Genomic DNA, 18,425 nt, shown 5'->3' with positions numbered 1-18,425 from the left:
CTGAGGAACCAGGAAAAAATGTGATTTCCAGGTGGAATGAATAGAAAATTGACTAAGGTCTAGAAGACCCCTGAGGGTGGAGGGTAGAGCTGTGGGGCGGATGGGTGGGGAAGGGCCTTGGTAAAGCCTCCTCCTCTATTACTCCCCCTCCCACTTTGTGACCAAAGCACAGCTCTATGATGTAGGCCCAGGAATTTAGTCTCTGAGTACACACCCTGTGCTCAGTTGCCTGAGGGCAGCAGCGTGATTCAGATGATGGAGAATCCTCTCTTTTCTCTGAAAAGCACTTTTGATACTTGGCTGAACACCAGTTCCACTTTCTGGGCGATTGATACCATCTTCGCCTTTCTGTGTGCACTGGGACTCTTTTTCCTGTTACTCCCCTACCTCCAGAATAATCCATCTTCACCACCTCCTAGGAAACATGGAAACATCAGGAAGGTAAGGAACCCTTGGGCCAGACCCACAAGCACACGATTCTCTCTTCTTTTCTATTCTTATTTCCACTTTTCTGAATCAACTACAGAGACTCCTGAAATGGGAAAGAATAGGACATCTCCTCTCAAGAATAGAATGTCATCCCTGTAGGGCAGGCCAGCCTGGGCAGGGGATAGAGTGAACACTAGGATTTCTATCCAAAGATCTCAGACCGGTTGCCCCAGTGTGGTAGAGGGCTCCAGGGCAAGTCTGACACACAGTGACCGGAGGTCGAGGACGGGATACTGAGTTCAATCTCAGCCAGAGGACAGGCCCATGATCACTGGATCACCAGCTGTGAACAGGTGTCTCGGATGAGGGCTGATCTTCTGGCAGTGTTGAGGCCCTGAGAGCCTCAGAGCGGGGGGCTGGAGTGGCCCTGGCCTCGGGAAGCACAGACCCACCTGCTGGAACTCAGATGAACCCATAGTTCCGAGTGTGTGTTTCTTGAGCAGAGGAACAGTGACGAAAGAAATCCAGGGTGAATCTCACATTGAAAATCCTTCTTTATGTTCTTCAGAGAAGGAAAACAGAAAATGGTTTTATCCTCTTTAAAAATGAGTGAAAGGAAAGAAAAACCACAGAGCTCTGTTAGTTAAATGTAGAAAGTCATATTATGTATGGACACTGAGTGTCTGATGCTTGTCTAGAGCGGGGAGAGTGAGAATTGGGTCCCAGGTCCTCGTTTTTCTGTCTCTCAGCATCAAATGGAGCCGAGGGGGAGACGCAAGTTGAAGAAGAAAAATAAAGCTTTGAAAGGTAAGTTGTTTCATTCAGCCCTGTGTGCCCTGAGGGTCAGCCCCCATCTCTCCTGCCCTGAGGGTCCATCTCCACAGGCTCCGAGGAGGCCAGTAGCAGGGCCTGTCCCTCAAGAAGCAGAACCCTTAGGGAGGCTCCTGGGAAGGAGAGCAGAACCCAGATACTTCCCAGATTCCATGTGCACAATGAAGCCCTGAGGGGCCTGGAAAAGGGTGTGGCCCAGCAGGGGTGTGTGGGCTACAGTGGATCAATAGTGCCTGGGCTGGGAGGTGGGACCTCCAGGTCCAACCATGGACAAGTTGTTTAACTTTGCTCAGATTCCTCTGTGAGGTGACCCCTGCCCATTGTCCCGCACAGGGAGGATGTGAGGGCAGCAAGGGGTAATGGATATGGAAGTACTTTATAAATGATAAACCCTTTCATGAGCTTCGCCATCACTGTCAGGGATCATGTGGTCCTGGACGCTGGTGCTTGGGCTCCAATCTCCCAGTGGTGTCCCCTTAAAGGGACACTGCACTCAGCCTCCTGTAAGACCCCCTAGGCTCTTGCCTTCACCACCATGACCCAGTCTGCTGATTTCCAGCTTGCGGAGCTTGCCGGGAAGAGCTGGAAGAGGTTCGTGCCCTGCTTTCACTTCTGCAAAGGTAAAGAATCTTCCCCTTCTCTCCTAGGTTCTTCTTTTGCCCAGAGCCTACGGTGTGACCCAGGGCTGGAGGCAGCCTGGGGCTGAGCTGGGAGGGGGAACGCTGGGGGTGGGGTATGGCTAAAGCCCTGGGGTGACGGATAACAGGAGCACTGTGAAGTCAGCATGGGGGCCGTGGAGGGCCGTGGGCCACAGATGCCCACCCCTGCCTGGCCTGCCCAGCCCTCCTGGCCCTGGGGGGCTCCTGGCTGCAGCTTGTGCCTCATGTCTCCTGCAGCCACCTGGAGAGGCTCCTTGACAAGGGCAGCTTTCATCAGCCCTCCTGTCAAGACCCCCCTGGTGAGGCGTGCAAAGCAGCGTCCGCTGGAGCCGACCAACCCTGCAGGGAACCTGCAGAAGAGGCTGTTCCTGCCACGTGCCCATCAGCTGCCCTGGCTCCTCTGACCCAGGGCTCTTTACCTGTGGCCTCCACCCTGTCAACAGAACCTCAAGACCAATCCAACCTGAAGAGAATCACCCTAGGCACCGCTGCAAAGAGCTCAACTCCAGGAAACTCTTTTTGGGCAACTGTCATCCTCGCCATCTTGAGTGTCGGCCTCGCATTCTATCGCGTTTTGTTTCTGTCCTTGTGGAGGAAGACTACCAAGGCCTTGTTCTTCCCCACCTCATCACAGAGTGAGCCCCCGCAAGAACACCTGGCCCACCAGCCACCAGAGGCCCCGTTCTTGGCAGGGCCCACAGACAAGCAGGTAGAGACTGGTAGCCTCTCATTTGTCAACCCTGAGGTCCAGAAGCTGCTGCAGATTCTAATCACCAAGAACGCAAAACTAAAGATTTGTAAGGGGAAAGAAAAGGATGGGTCATTCTCAGAACAAATGAGCTCAGACTACCTGAGCAACATCCAGAAGCAACATCTTCAAAAGAGGCTCATCAAAGGTAAAGCCAAGAGGAGCCTGTCCCTCAGAATCCACCTGCCTCTGTCTCTGGAATTGAGTTCCTCTCAGTGCCAATTTTTAAGGACTTATCAGGCACAGGGCAAGCAGGGACCCTGGCAGCCCTCTGCTTTTACAGGCAAAAGGAGACTGAACCCACAGAAGATAAGGTCCAGATTCCCTAGGAGATCCCATAGGAAGGGTCAAATGCAATTCCAACCAGGGAAGGATTTCGGCAAGGGTCTGAGGCCATGTCTGAGGAGGCTCTCAAAAACTTTCTCCAGTTTCAGACTCCCAGTGAAGTTTCTGCAAAGAAACTCTGAAAAGGAGTCAGAAAGATACTTGATGAGATCCTTGAAGAGTGACTCTGGACACTGTTTACCCAGTAGCCCAGAGAAGAAAGCTCTAGAAAAATTCTTGAAAGCCCATTTGAGCACAAAGTTGAGGCAGATTAATCAAGGTTTGATCCCTGTGATTGTGCATCAATCCCGGCTTCTTGCCAACTGTGCTTTTTCTAAGCCCCCGCCTCACGAGGAGATCAGAAATCTGGCACCCTTGAAGTGCTGGAAACCCTGTGTAAACTCCTCCTGTGAGCTTTCCTTCCCCAGTCCAAGCACTGGGCAGATACGGGAAACACGCCACATAAGGTGGCGAGGAAGGCACAGGTGGGACTTACCCAACCAGGCCTCTGAGCCCATAAATCTCAAGCCATGTACGGCTCAACCCTTGTCCTCTCCAAGGTCCAGCTTTTCGCCCTCTGCCACCTGTCAATCTGGGGCACACTCAAAAGCCAACTTTGCTAAGTTCTTGGGAAAACCTCAGCCCCGTCAGGGAATGAAAGTGGTAACAAAAGCAACAGGTCCCACCCTGGTGAGTCCCCTCCCTGTTCCCTCACCTGAGCATACAGAAATCCAGAGGGCCCGGGGAAAGGCTTCACCTGGTGACATGTCTGGGCCCTCAGAGGCCCCTCTGACTGGACAGGAGGACAGACTGCCTTATCAGATGTCCACAGTCAACCTCATGGGCAGAAGCTGGGAGAATGGGACTGTCTTGGGGTTTCCAGCCACTAGGAAAACCCTGTCACCACCAACAAAGTCAGTTGCCCAGCATCCAAAGGAGCCACGCCTTAAAACACAGGTGGCTCAAGGCTGTGCCACTGGGGAGCTCCTTCAAGACTCTCACACTGACATCCTCCTTCAAGACGATGCCATTGGCATGCCCCTCCAGGACTCTGCCACCAACGTGCTCCTTCAAGGCTCTCACACTGATGTGCTCCTTGCAGACATGTTGGCTTCTCGTAGGTCTCTTTCCAGTTCCCAGAGGGAACATGCTAGTGAGGACGCGCCAGCTTTCCGGGTGGCGCCACGTGACCTCAACGTGAGTGAACAGAGCAGCCAGGGGCAGCAGAAATTCAGAAAACCAAAACTTAAGGACTCATTTAAGAGCGAGGGTGAGATGCTTGCCCCAGCTGAGGAGTGGAGGTGCGTCAGGAGACTCCAACCAGGAGAACATGAAGAAACGAGAAGCAACCAGGGACAACAGGAACCCAGGAAACCAACAGTTAGGGACCCGCGTAAGGGCCAGTTTGCCTCGACTGATGGGAGGAAGGACGACCGGAGGCCCAAACCGGGAGAGTATGAAGAAAGGTCTTCAGGATGGCAGGCTTCTCAAGCAAGTGGGATGAGCCACGCTTCTCAGGTCAGGGAAAGAGGAGAGTCCCTTGGGAGCAAACACCCCCAGCCCTCTCCAGGGAAGAGACGGCTTTTACCAGAAAAACAAAACTGGCTGGGGTACTTTCTGCGGCTTCTTAGCCCCAATCAAAAAGACAAAGGAATAGAAGAATCTGTTCAAAAGGGCAAGCCTGCGTCAAGCACGGCTCAGCACCAGAAACCAATCAGAGGCAAATCTGTTGTAGAGAGCAGGGCTGTTGATCCCTGGGCGATTGGAAGAGCTGTTGGACAGGTCCCAGTAAAGAAAATGGGGCTTCGCCAAGGACTCTGTGCCTCAGACTTAAATCAGCACCCAAAACAATTCCAGGCCCCAGCAGAGGGGCATTCCCACTACCACAGGCTTCTCTCCTCTTCAGAAAAGAGAAGAGTGTTGAAAGATACAGCCTACAGTCACCAAGCCAGCCCCCAGGACCACAGCTACCATAACAAGAGCAGGCATACCAGAGGCAGGGGCGACAAGTTGGCCTCGCCACCCAGGGGACTGGAGTCCCCAGTCAGACCCTGCCAGGATAGACCAAGGGTGGCAGGTGACTCAGGCCAGCTGCACCATCACCCAACATGTCCTCAAAAGTGTGTTCCCTCTGGTCAACGAAAGTGTGCTTCTCATGCCTTTCCTGGTAGGAAAGTAGTGCACGAAAAAGCTGAGTTCATGCAAAGAAAACCTGCTTCTTTTCATGTTAACACACTGTCTATGTGCTAATGGCTTCTTCCTACCACGACTTTTATTGTCTCCCCAAATACATGCTTTTTCTCATGAGAGGTGGTGGCCTCTGTCTGTGCCCTGCTGGGGGGAAGGGAAGGGATCAGAGTCCACTCTTCCCAGGTGCCTGCTTTGGCTTCCAGATGGGATGGGGCCATGGAGGGAGGCTGATCCCAGCGTGGAATACGCACCCTCACCTCAATTCCCTCACTGCACTTAAGTTTCCATAATAGCAGCATTACAGAAACAAGCAAGAGCATTCAGGATGTGTCAAGGTGAACTAAACCTAAAGACCTCCCCCTTCCCAGGAACCCGCTCAGTCCTCTCCTGCTCTCTCTCTACCTTGAACTTGTGGGACTGTAGGGGAGGGGTTTGCAGAGGCTGAAATTCCCCTCAGCCTCCAGGAAGTGTCAGAGACAAGTTCACATGTCAGAATAAGGAGTGGAGTTTGGGGGCAGGGCTAGCCCAGAGTCCAGAGGTGGCAGCAACCTTGCCCCCCTATGTCTTGGCGGGGCTAGATGGCACCTGACCTGGCAGCTCCTCCTCTCCCCGGTGGAGCTGGGATTGAGATGGGCCGGGAGCGTCACCCGTCCTCTGCCTTTCTCACACTCTGGAGCAGCGGTGAGAACGAGGGCCACGCACTCCCACGTCTGAGGGTGTGAGCTGAGGAACCTGGAGGCCGCCGAGAGCCGCCCAGCCCTGCCCCACTCACAGCGCCCACCTCCCCCTGCGGAGCGAGCAGGGGTGTGAATGTGTGTGCAGTCACCTCGCTGTCTGTCATGTGGCCCTAGGGTGGGAGGCAGGGGACGGAGGCAAGTGGCAGGGGTGCCCATAAGTGGCGCAGTGACCAAGGAGCCCCTGGCGTCCCACCACCGTGTACAGGCCCAAAGAAAAGAAGTTAGGGGCCAGTGGCTCACGGTGGCCCCAGCCCAGACTCTCCCCCTTCTGCAGTCCCCAGAACCCAGACAGAGGGAAGGCCCCTGGAGCCCCTCCACAGAGGGACAGGCTCCCAGAGGCCGCGGAGCCTCCAAGCAGGGAAGGTTCACTTCCCCGCAATGTATTTAATCAGCTTTCACAGGACTGGGAGCTCACGACAGACTCGCGGTCTGTGACCTTAACCTACACGTGTGGCCCAAGGAGGCTCCCAGGGGACAGGTGGGACTTAACAGGCTCAGGGACTGCGCTGGGGTCATAGCAAGTCTCCCGTGCTATCAGCCTTGCTCACCCCAGAGCCTGGAGGGGGAAAAGGCCAGCAGACAGGATGTGTCACCCAGCGGGCGGGAAGTGACCTGTGGAGAACGAGGGTGCCGTCAGCTTCCCCCCCGCCGGCCCGTCCACACAGGAAACCAGGGAGACAGGAGCAATTCTACAGAGCAATTTGGGGCTCGGTGCCACAGTCTCTGCCGTGGTGGAGAGTCCTGCTCCAGGAGGGTCCCCTGATCCAGGTGACAGCTTGAATGGCCCTGCCCTATGCCTGTTAGGACCCCAACATGTGGGACCAGGACCTGCTGAGGGGGAGTGGGCGCAGGTCTGCTTGTGCTGTGGTTTCTCCCTGGAGCCCGGTCTCACCTCTGGGCCCCACCCTCCAGGGTGGACACAGCACTGGGGGCACAGCCAGGGCCTGAGGGTGGGGCTGGGACCCAGAGCACAGAACAACCTCCAGAACTCACGAGAGGGTGGCACAGAGCGGAGACCCTGAGCCTGGCTGCTGCCGGGTCCTCTCAGGGGCACCAAGAGGTGAGTGCTGGGTTTGAGGCTGCGGGACGCCCAAGCCACCTGTCGGGAGAAGTGACACAGAGGGACGCTGACAGAACAGCCAGAAACAAGAAGGTGCAAGTCCCTTTGCTCTTCTCCTGCTGTGAGGTGCAGAAAGGCAAGCAATGGAGGGCCCCCCACTAAGAGTCCCCAACAGAGGGACCCACACTCACTCCACACGGGGACACACAATGACCCCACACGGGGACCCACGCTGATTCCGCACGGGGACTCACGCTGATTCCACACAGGGACCCACACTGATTCCCCACCGGAACCCACACTCACCCCACACAGGGACCCACACAGGGACCTCTCAGAGATAATACACAGACTTCACAGAGACCTCTCACAGGAGCCTTATACAGAGCCTTCTCTGAGAAGAGAAATCTCAAGAGACCTGCACACAGTTCCATTGTAGCTTTATGTTTCTTTTGCTTGAGATCACTAAGCTTCATGGATGTATGGATTTACAGTTTGAAAAACTTCCATTCATTATTTCTTTAAATTTTCTCCCCTACTCCCTCACACTCCTATAGGAACTCCAATTACATATTTATCTGACCGCTTGACATTGCTGTACCATTTGCTGTTCATTGCTTATCTTTCCTCTGATTTGTTCTTATGTCTTTTCTGTAGAAACAGATGATGTGCTGTTTAATCCCATCTATTTTATTTTTTATATCAAGCATTGTAGTTTTCACCTGCATCTAGAAGTTCAGTTTGAATCTTTTGTTTTATCTTTCATGCTTCTACTTAACTTTTTGAATGTGGAATACAGTGATAACGACTGTATGGAAGACAGTGATAAGGACTGTATTAATACCCTTCTAACACCTGTGTCAGATTAGCAACAATTAAAATTTTTTTTTTTCCAGACACGCCATGTGGCTTGTGGGATTTAGTTCCTGACCAGAGATCGAAACCAGGTCCTCCGCAGGGAGAGCATGGAGTCCCCACAACTGGTCTGCCAGGGAATTACCAAATTAGCAGCAATTTTAACTGATTTATTTTGTTCCTCACGGGTCCCATTTTCTTGTCAAATCTGGTCATTTTTAATGGGATTGCAGACTTGCTGGGTGGTGGATATTTTCTAGACATATAAATATTCTTGAGCTTGGTTCTGAGATGTATTTATGTCATCTGTAAAGTGTTTGATCTTTTCGTGTTTTGCCATGAAGATTTGTGAAGTGAGATGAGAGGAAGGCTCATCTTTGGTCTATCTTACAGTGAACCAAGGGCCAGCCATGGCCAAGCACCTCCACCTAAGGGAGCAGCACCAACTTGGTGAGGACTTTCTGCCAGGTACGGACGTACTCCCCTTGCTCTCTTGCTGTGACTCCGTCTAATAAGCTCCCCACACTTATCCTGAACACAAACCCAAGAGCAGAGTAGAGGGTTTTTTATTTCTTTTTCCCTGCTGTCAATCCAGCATCTGGAAGAACAGGTGTCACACAACAGGTTATAAGAATTACAAAGAATAATTAATAAAAACACAGAAAAGATATTTATATATATTATATATATAGTATATGATTATATATACTTTATCTCTATTATTTATCTTTATGTTAAAGTCTATCATGACTTATTTAATATAGCTCCACCAGACTTTTTGTGCTCATTATGTTTAATTCCTTATAAGGTGTAGAGGTTTGCTGGGTCTGCCATCACAACAAAGTGTAGACTGGGTGTTTAAGCAAGAGAAATGTATTTTCTTACACTTTGAGAGGCTACAATTTCATAACCAAAGTGTCAGGAAATTGGTTTCTTCTGTGGCATCTCTGCTTGGCTTGCAGATGGTCTCAAGCTAAGGACAGATGAAATATATTTGACATATAACATTGAAATATATTTGACATTTTAATTGAAATATATTTCAATTTTAATTGAAATATAGGACATATAACATTGTGTAAATTTAAGTTGTACAACATGTTGATTTGGTAGATTTAGGTATTGTAATATGATTGCCATTGTAGTTACAGTTAGCACCTTGATCATGTCACATAATTATCATTTCTTTTTCGTGATTGTGATAATTAAGATCTAGTCTTTTAGCAAGTTTGATGACTATGATACAATACTGTTGTTTATATTCATGATATTGTGCTTTCGGTCTCTGGGACTTTTTTAGTGTTGCCCTCTTACCGTGTCTTCATATGGTCTTTCTTCTGTATGTATGTATTCCTTGTGTCTCCTTGCATAGCCAACGCTTCTTATAAGAACACCAGGTAGAATGGATTGGAGCTTACCTAAACAGGCTCATTTTAATGTAATTACTTCTTTGAAGGCTCTAACTCTGAATAGAGTTACATTCTAAGGTACTCAGGGTTAGGGCTTCAGCATATTGATTTGAGGGGTCGGGCAAAATTCAGCCCATAATAGAAGTACAAATAATGATAAATATTGAAAATCGGTAACTTGTCATTATGTGCATGAATATCCAAGGTAATTAACATTAAACTAGTTGAAAAAATAAATCAGAGAATAAAGCAAAAAACATTGTTACTATATCAAAACCAACAACTTTCCCATGTGCAAATAAATACATATGACACCATATGTGAATATGTTTCATTTACTATAAGAATCAAGTTGAAAGAACTTAATGTTTTCCTGTATGTATATATATATATATATATATATATATATATATATATATATATATATATATATATATATGTAAAACTATTAAACTACATAAGGGATCTGAAGGAGAGTGAGATATACAGTGGCCTGAAGTATATTATTGGCAGACTGGATAATGTCATTATTTTACCATTGTAAAAATATTATGTCTCACTTCAGTTCATAAGTATGATGCTATTCAGAACCTCAGCATGATTATTTTTAGAGATTTGGCCCTAGAAAGTTATACTGTTTCTCTTGATGAATAGCTTGTGAGAATAGCTAGGGAAATTCTGAAAATTGAGTCAAAAGATTTCATTATCATAGTTAAATGTATAAGAAAGCTAAAGTAATGAACACATTGTGTAAATGGTGCATTGATAGATAGACCAACGGGACAACAACAACAACAAAAATCTATCAATAGATCCAAATATATCATGGAATTTTATATGTAATATAAGTTGGTTTCCAGAATAATAAAAAGGACTCTGGTCTCAGAACCTATTTGTATAAAAAATTTGGAACTTGTAACTCTCACACATCCAGTAAGAAAATGCCCAATGGGAATATGTAGATGTAAATCATCTATTTGATTGGCCTCTGTAATAAGTATTTATCAAAGAACAGTGAAATCCTGTATTGGAATAGGGATGAGGGGAGTGGAACTCTCATGTATTGGGACCCAAATGTCCTTCCTGACCAAACTTCAGCCAGGTTCCTCTAAACCCTCTTTTGGACTAAGCCTTGACCTTAGCATTCCATATCCATCCCCTCCTTGACAAGTGTACATAGTCCAGTTTTAGCAAGAATCCTGCTAAGTCAGTTTGGATAGAATCTTCATCCTTGAGCCTCATCCCTCACCTTTGACATCTAAGCACTTGGCCTCCCTTGAGCAAGAATCTCGTTAGGTCAGGTTAGTAAGAATACCTCTACTTTTGAAGTCTCCTTCTAATCATTTTCCATCCACATATTCCCTCACTTTGCTCATCAGCTCTAAGTCCCCAGCTCTCTTTGCTGTATTTGGAGTTAAGTCTGATCTCTCTCCCCTATTGTAATTTTCTTGAAAAAAGTCTTACTGTTTTACTAAGTGTCAGAACAGCTTTTTCTTTCGCAAATCCTAGTGGGAGTATAAATTAGCATAGCTTCTTTGATGGCCTGTTGTTAACATCTACCAACTGTTACATATCTGTTTTAATTTAGCAATTATATATTTTGGAATTTGTATTGCAGAAATAATGCAAATACGCAAAGAAGTATAGACACAAATATTTACTGCACATTTACAATAAGGAAATTTGGAAACAAACTAAACATCCATGTGAAAGGTTTTTATTAAGTAAATCATATACCCCTCCAATACAATCTCATGCAGCCAAGAAAAAGTATGATGTATGTATGGTCAGGCCGCTCAAAATGCCTCTTCTCTTGCTCTTTGTACCTCTCCTGCTTGACCAGTGCTTGCTTCACCTACACCCTACTCAGAAGATTAACTTTCCTGCATACTTGCCCCATGCCCCAACCAATGATTGTTCTCGCTTTAGAGCAGAACATCTCCACGCAGATAGCTTATCAAAGGGGCGGTGAAAATCCTGTAGCTCTGTTGGTCTCCCTGGTAACTGATGAGCCAATCTGAGGTCAAGTCCCCCTATAAGTGGTATCTTCCCCCCAAGCCCTGCTAGGGAAGACTGCTGCCATGTCCTTTCCGTGGTCTGCTGCCACAGGGTGGGATGTCACTCAAGGACCACACTTCAGACATGTAAGATCCTACACCCATTAAATCACTGATGTCTCTGTGGGCTCTTTTTTCATTCTTTCAAGCCTGTGTGTTGCAGCCCAGGTATGTAGTTTTAAATGGTTTGACTTGATAATATGACTACACTTTAATTGAGTCTACATGAATTGTAAAAAGTGGAAAAAGAAAAGCTCCTATTTGAAAAATGTATTTGTGTAGCGGACTGTACTGCATAAGGTTGAGGCTAATGAACATTGGTTACGTTTGGGAAGGAGATGCAGAGTGGAAACTTCCTCCAATAATCCCATCAAGCACTATGCTTTTGATTAAACTGACCCCGTGTTTTTGTATAATTTAAAACAAAATGTTGAAATATATTTGTCTACAGTAAAGAACACAGAAAATACTCCATAAAGTGTTGAAGGAATAATGATTTTTTCAACAGCCTTGCTCAGGTCAGATTTGGAGGTGTATGAAAAAAAATCGCAAACAATATTGAGTATTTTGATAGGCCCATGTCATGAGGAGGGCCATCTGGTTTGCATAAAACAAACATGGCATGGCTGTCAGTTCATTATACTTTCATATTTACCTTTAACGTTAGGAGTTTGTGGATTTTTACATAGGAAATGATTGGCAAATGCAAGTTTATGTACCTGATGCACAGTGAGGCCAAACAAACAAAATCGTCAAAGTTTGGAGCAGGTAAAGATTTATTCCAAAGACCAAGCAAGGAGAACTGGTGGCTCATGCTCAAAAGACCGGGACCCCTGGATGATTTTTTGTGGAAGAGGTTTTATAGGCACAATTTGGGGCGAAGCCTGTAGGATGTGTGACTTTCCTTGGTAATGAGGTGACTGGGTGGTGTTTAGGAATATTGTGCTCAATCTGAAGTTAGCATCCTCCAGCAGAGTGGGGGCTTTCGATCCTGCACATTTTGTTATGCATAACAAGACGCACACCTAGATATTGCTATGTCTATCCCTTGGGGAGGAAACAGGTCCCCGTTTTAGAGCTGCCCTATTGTGTTTGACTGCCCCTCCTTTGTTTCTGTATTTTCTCTTCTTCCTTATTAGTAACTGTCAGACTCTGTCCTTTGGAACTCAGCAGCGACAGTGTAGGAGCTGAAACTGTTTTCCTCCAAAGGAGCAGAGGACAGGGAAAGGCTTTTGTATCCTGAAAGGCCCTGCAGCATCCTGCTTGGTTTGAAAATGGTAATAAATGAAAACAGAAGTCTGTCCCATGATGACGAAATGAGTGAACTCACTTTTGAGAAAATATGCTATTTGTCCTTCACAAAGGATGCCCCCTTGATGCCAAGTAGGTGAATGAATGCAGAGATGGAAAATTCTGTTCCGTGAGGAGGATATTTTCTTGGGACTATCAGGGTCTAGCAATTTGGAAAATATGATTTCAGCTACGAGCTTTCCTAGTTTTGCCCTGGGAACCAAGTATACAGATGGCCTAAGAGCCACAGTGTGGACATGATCTTGGAGAGGCAGCAGTGAGTGGTGGCATGAAGTGAGATCTTAATTCCCTGCCCAGGAATGGAACCTGGGCAGCCTGGATGAAAACCAGGAATCCTAGCCACCACACGCCCGGCTCTTGCCCCCAGTGCTCACAGAGGCAAAAAGTGTAAAAAACAGGTACAAAGTTTATTATTAGAGACACAGCACCCAGAGCAACAGTTTGTTTAGTTAAGACAGAAGCAAGGCAGACATGCACATCTGGATAGAAGAAAGGGTGTGGGCATCCCCCCCAATGAGGAGGAGCTCAGTAAAGAGGTTGTTAAATCATTTCTATAGGGCAGTTCTTCTGGGTCTTTGTGTACCTTTGGCAATTATCTGGTTTCTTCTTCTACACCTGACCTGCCCTAGGACCCTGCCCAATAATATGCCTGTGCAACTTTTTTCCAAGGTGGATTTCAGCCCTGAGGCCTACGAGATGGCCTTAGCATCACATATTCTGGGGTGGTGCCCCCTCCTTTTGGACCCCCAAGGAACCTTTCTGCACATGTGCAATGTCTCCCTTGGCCCAAGGATGGGAAATATATGACCTCTTGATCCTTTACTCAAACAAGGGTTAGCCCCTCTCTGTTCCTGCCATGACGTTATCTGAAGGTGTCCACAGGAGACAAAGCCTGGCTATTTACCCTGTTTCTGCTGTTACTTCCATTTCAGAGAGCAAACAGGAGGCTGATTTTAAATGTCTAAACTGAAGCCCATCTATCTCCTGTGTCAGCAAATGTAAAGAGGAGACTAAGTTGTAAGTGTGGGAAGCCCACTTTTTCCTGCCCCATGAAATGTAAACGGGAGGTGAGTTGTGAATGCCTGGCTTGGGGCCCATCTATCTCCTGCCTCAGACACACACCCAATCAGGGGTCTCGGGACCCCTGGGACCCCAGGACCCTGGGACAAGCATTTCCCCTCGTATTTCTGCTCGGGAGTACTAAATTGATTGCTTGGTTCACGGTCAACCCAGGGTGCAGGGGGCCAAGGGACATGTAGTCTTCCTCTCCCTCTTAACTCTTCCTGGTCTTCAGCGGCTTCCTCTGCGCATGTGCAACGTAGGCCCCACCTCATCCGTTCCGCCCACAGAGGGCTCGAGGTTTGAAGAAACTTTAGCTTTGGTCGTGGCGGTTGGAGGTCTTCGCGAGGCCTGGAGCTTTCCTGAGAGTGGAGTTCTTGTGGCGGGGGTGGAAGTGGTACGTCTTGGGCTGTCCTCTGGCCCAGGCGGGACTGCAGTGCCCGGGTCTGGCCTGGACCTCGGCCCTGGGAAGGTGGGTGGGGCGATCCCGGTTTGGGCCTCGTGGTCTCGGGGGCAGGTGGAGCTGAGACCGTTAGGAGCGGGGAAGGTGTATGTGGGGACGGAATGACTGGCCCCGCCGGCGTCTGACGTGGCGGGGCCAGTGGGAGGGAAAGCGCGGTGGTGACGCTGGCCGTGAAAGCGGGCCAGAAAGTGCGGGCGGAGGGTGTGCTGGGCAGCCCTGCTCTGGAGCGGGAGAGACCCGGTCAGTTACCGCTGTGTCACGTGTACTGTGGGCGGGAGAAGTAACTTGGGGACGAGTCAGGTCTGCAAAGGAGGCTATGAATAATGCCTGCTTCATGGCGTTGTTCTGAGAATTCGATGTGGTGTCATTTGGAAAAAGAGCCAAGTGCCAGGTACTAACTGGCGAAAAAGTGATAGTAGATGTTGTTATTTAGAAGGCACTTTGTTCTTTTCATGGGGTGGTTTACAGAAGCCTCCCAATTATCTCGTGATAGCGGTATGAGCATCTGCATTCAACACGTTAAGCAAAAAGCAGATCCGAGTCTCAGGGTGGTGAGGTGGTCCCGAGTTTGAGAGCGCCGGTGACTTCTCCAGGCTCACCTGGATTGTGACAGAGCCCGGAGTCCAACAGTCATTCATACCGTTCAGTCATCAGAAGAAACTTATCAAGAGTCCCTTTTGAGAAACTTCAGCCCACTAGAGAGTAGTAACTTTTAAAACTTTGCCATAAAGCACCGCTTCCTTTTTATTGGGCGTTCTGTGGCTTCTCTAGCTCAAGGGGTAAACCGTTTTGCTAGGAAAATAGATAAAGGATGCAGCCGGTGTCTCTTTTTTTTTTTACTGTTAATGTTAATGAAGTAGTGTCATCCTTTGCTGTACTTCAATCATCTGTTGTTCATGTTTTGTTTGTATTTAATTAAATCAATTGAAATCCATAGAGAATTATTTTTACCAAATGAGAGTGGTCGATTGAAGCCCCGTGATCATTTCAGCCTGCTAGATGGACAGATGGTGTTTCCACAGGGTCTTTCCCTTTGCCTATTCAAGGGCTAAAGGGATGCTGTAGGGAGGCTGTTTCTCAGCTGGGCTGCTGATGTGATTGGGAGGTGAATATAGGAACTGTAAGGCAGGCCAGGTGTCCTGACAGTGTCCTTTTTCTGTCCCCACAGCCGAATGTTCAGTCCTCTGCACCTTCCTAAGCGCTACAGAAAATGAACATATCTGAGGTCAGCTCTTTATTCATTTCCCACTTTGTGGTGGGATGGATTTAACCCTTGATTTCAGATTGCTCTCAGCCTGTTTTATGCAGTCTTTATCAATGTGAGTTATTTTCCTTTTAGGATTGATTTTCCTTGAGTCAGGAATGTACACTCAGTTATATTGACTTATACTGAGTATCTTTTGGTACGTATTGTAGTAAAGGTATAGCTTATTTTCTTTAATCAGGCAGTTTTAGAGGTAGCTGAAATGGATTTTAGAATGTTAACTTACTCTTGAATTCCTGTGCGGATGCTACTTGCTAATGGGTTCTAGTTTTTTGTTTTCGATTTTATATACTAAATGGTGTGATCAGTAAATAAGCGTATTTTTTATCTCTTTCTATCTCTATGCACTTTAATGTCTTTTTCAGTCAGGCTGGGATTTCATGTGAAAGAATTCACTTATTCACTGCTAAGTATGATGTTAGTCATATGCCTTAATAGCTTCTCATTGTCAGATCTTTTCTTTTCTTCCTATTCCTAGTGCTCTAAAATTAGTATCATTTCTTCCTTAACAATTCAAACGAGAATTCTCTACAGAAACAATGTGGACCTGAAGTGTTCTTTGTCAGAATTTTTTTTAATAACTATTTTATTGAGGTACAATTCTTGTACCCAAAATTCACCCTTTTAATTTGTATACTTCATTGCTTTTTAAAAAATATGTTTCCAGAGATGTGGAATAATCGCCACTCTTTAATTTTAGAATAATTTCATCACCCTCAAAGAACCCTGTACTGTTTAGTATTCCCTCTCCATTCCTGCTCCCAAGCTCCTAGGAACTACTAATCTACTCTTTGTCTTTAGAGATTTGCTTATTTTGGAGGTTTTGTATAAATGGAGTCACAAAATATGTACCCTTTGGTGAATGGCTTCTTTCATTTAGCATGACCTTTTGAAGGTTGATGATCAGTGTTGTACGATGTATCAGGAATCCAATTCAGTTTCTGGCCAAGCTAATAATTCAGTGGTATGGATAGATCACATGTGATCCGTTGATCAGTTGATCGACATTTGTTGTTTCTGTTTTGACTGTTATGAATAATGCTGTCATGAGCAGTTGTGTAAACATTTTTGTGTGTACCCAGTTTTCCAATCTACTTTATATATACTTAGAATGGAATTACTGGGTGATAACGCAACTGTTCAACACATTTAGAAACTGCCAGAACCATTTTCCAAGGCAGCAGAGCTATTTTACCACCCCATCAGCAATGAATGAGGGTTGCAGTTTTCCCACAAGGACCGTTAATCATTGTCATTGTCTGTCTTTTTTTTCAAAGCCCTCCTGGTGAGTGTGAAGTGGGACTTTATTATGGTCATGATTTGCATCTCCCTCATGTTGAGTATCTTTTCGTGTTCTAATTTTTTATTGGCTGTTTGTATATATTCCTTGGAGAAATGTCTGTTCACATTCATCCTCTGTTTATAAATTGGGTTATTTGTCATTTCGTTGTTGACTTGTAAGATTTCTTATATGATTTGGGTACAAGCTTCGTTATCAGTTAAATTTTTGTAAATCTTTTCTCCCATTTTGTGGGTTGCTTTCACTTGCTTCATGGAGTTCTTCGAAGCACGAAAGTTTTTTATTTTGATAATATCTAGTTGATCTATTTTTCTTTTGTTTGCTTTTGTCAAACCTAAGAAAACTTTGCCTAACCAGAAATCAAAAATACTTATTCCTCTTTTTTTCTACATTTTTTTACCATTTTAGTCTTTCCATTTAGGTCTGTTACTCATTTCGAGTTAATTTTTGTAGATGGTGTGAGGCAGAGGTACAACTTCATTCTTTTGCATGTGAATATTCAGGTGTTCTAAAACCATTTATTGAAAAGAGTATTATTTTTCCAATTGAATTGTGGCACCCTTGTTGAAATTCAATTGTCCATAAATGTAAGGGTTTATTTCTGGCCTCTCAGTTGTATTCCATTGCACTTTTAAGGTTGTTTTTTTTCTTGTATGATGTCTCTTCTTATATCTTAGTAGCATAGTATGATATTGTGATTTATAAGAAAGACATATTTGGTCTTCATCCCTGTTCCTGGCACAGAGTTCCTAAAAGCCTTGCAAATTCCTAAGTAATAAGACAGATTAATTGTCTTTTGTTCTTCATAACAAGCCACTTCAACCAAGCTTGAATTCATGTTAATGAGGTGACTTTTAGAACCCCCCTGAGGATGTAGGCTTGTTGCCAGGGATACCAATCAAGCCATTAGAGGATTGTGACTTTAAGGCACACCCGTTGACCTCTAGGGAGGTGGTGGGGAGCTGGAGGTTCACTTAATTACTACTAGCAATTATTCCTACATAATGAAGCCTCCATACAAATCTCTGAACTATGGAGAGCTTTGGAGAGATTTGGTGTTGGTGAACACGTGGAGGTGCTGGGATGGTCATGCTCCTGGAGTGGGCATAGAAGTACTGCCCTTTGCAGCTTTTTCATCGGGCTATTTCTGAGTTGTATACTTTGTAATAAACCTGGCAATCTAGTAAGTAGACTGTCTTCCTGAGTTTCTGTGAGCCATTCTAGCAAATTAACTGAACCTGAGGATGAGGCTGTCCCATGTAGAGCAAGTTGGTCAAAAGCATAGGTAGCAAGCTGGACTTGTAATTGGCATCTGAAAGTGTAAGGAGGGTCAGTCTTGTCGAACTGAACTTCTAACTTGTAAGATGTGTTGCAGAGTCCAGGTAGGGAGACTCAGGACTGAATTGAATTGTAGGACCCCCTGCTGGTGTCGCAGAATTGTTTGGTAATGGGAAAAACGTCTACACGTTCAGTGACCAGCAGTGAAATAGTATTGAGAATACAGAAGTGTTCTGTGACTAGAGTGTTCCAGTAATATAGGGGAGAAACAGGAGTGTTTTCTGTAAACATTGAGTAATGGAAATTGAAAGGTGAGAGCCCTCTAACTTTGCTTTATCAAGATTATTTTAGCTATCCTGGATAACTTGCATTTCAATATGAATTTTAAGATTATTTGTCAATTTCTGTAAAAGAATAGAGCTGTAATTTTGATAGGGGTTGCGTTGAATCT

General features: G+C 46.2%; 1 protein-coding gene across 1 annotated transcript; it reads left to right on the top strand.

Annotated features, from left to right (window-relative positions):
• The first annotated feature begins 255 nt into the window (after positions 1–255).
• On the top strand, positions 256–5,241 carry LOC136794745 (spermatogenesis-associated protein 31E1-like). Its single transcript, XM_067041075.1, has 5 exons — positions 256–441; positions 1,179–1,236; positions 1,820–1,880; positions 2,157–2,815; positions 3,602–5,241. The coding sequence occupies exons 1-5, from the start codon at positions 256–258 to the stop codon at positions 5,239–5,241; spliced, it is 2,604 nt and encodes an 867-aa protein (XP_066897176.1).
• The last annotated feature ends 13,184 nt before the right edge of the window (positions 5,242–18,425 follow it).

This window comes from Kogia breviceps, chromosome 8, assembly GCF_026419965.1.
Source record: "Kogia breviceps isolate mKogBre1 chromosome 8, mKogBre1 haplotype 1, whole genome shotgun sequence".
In the NCBI taxonomy this organism is placed as follows: Eukaryota; Metazoa; Chordata; class Mammalia; order Artiodactyla; family Physeteridae; genus Kogia; species Kogia breviceps.
Note: the sequence above shows the minus strand (reverse complement) of the source record. Positions and strands in the feature narration are given on the sequence as shown.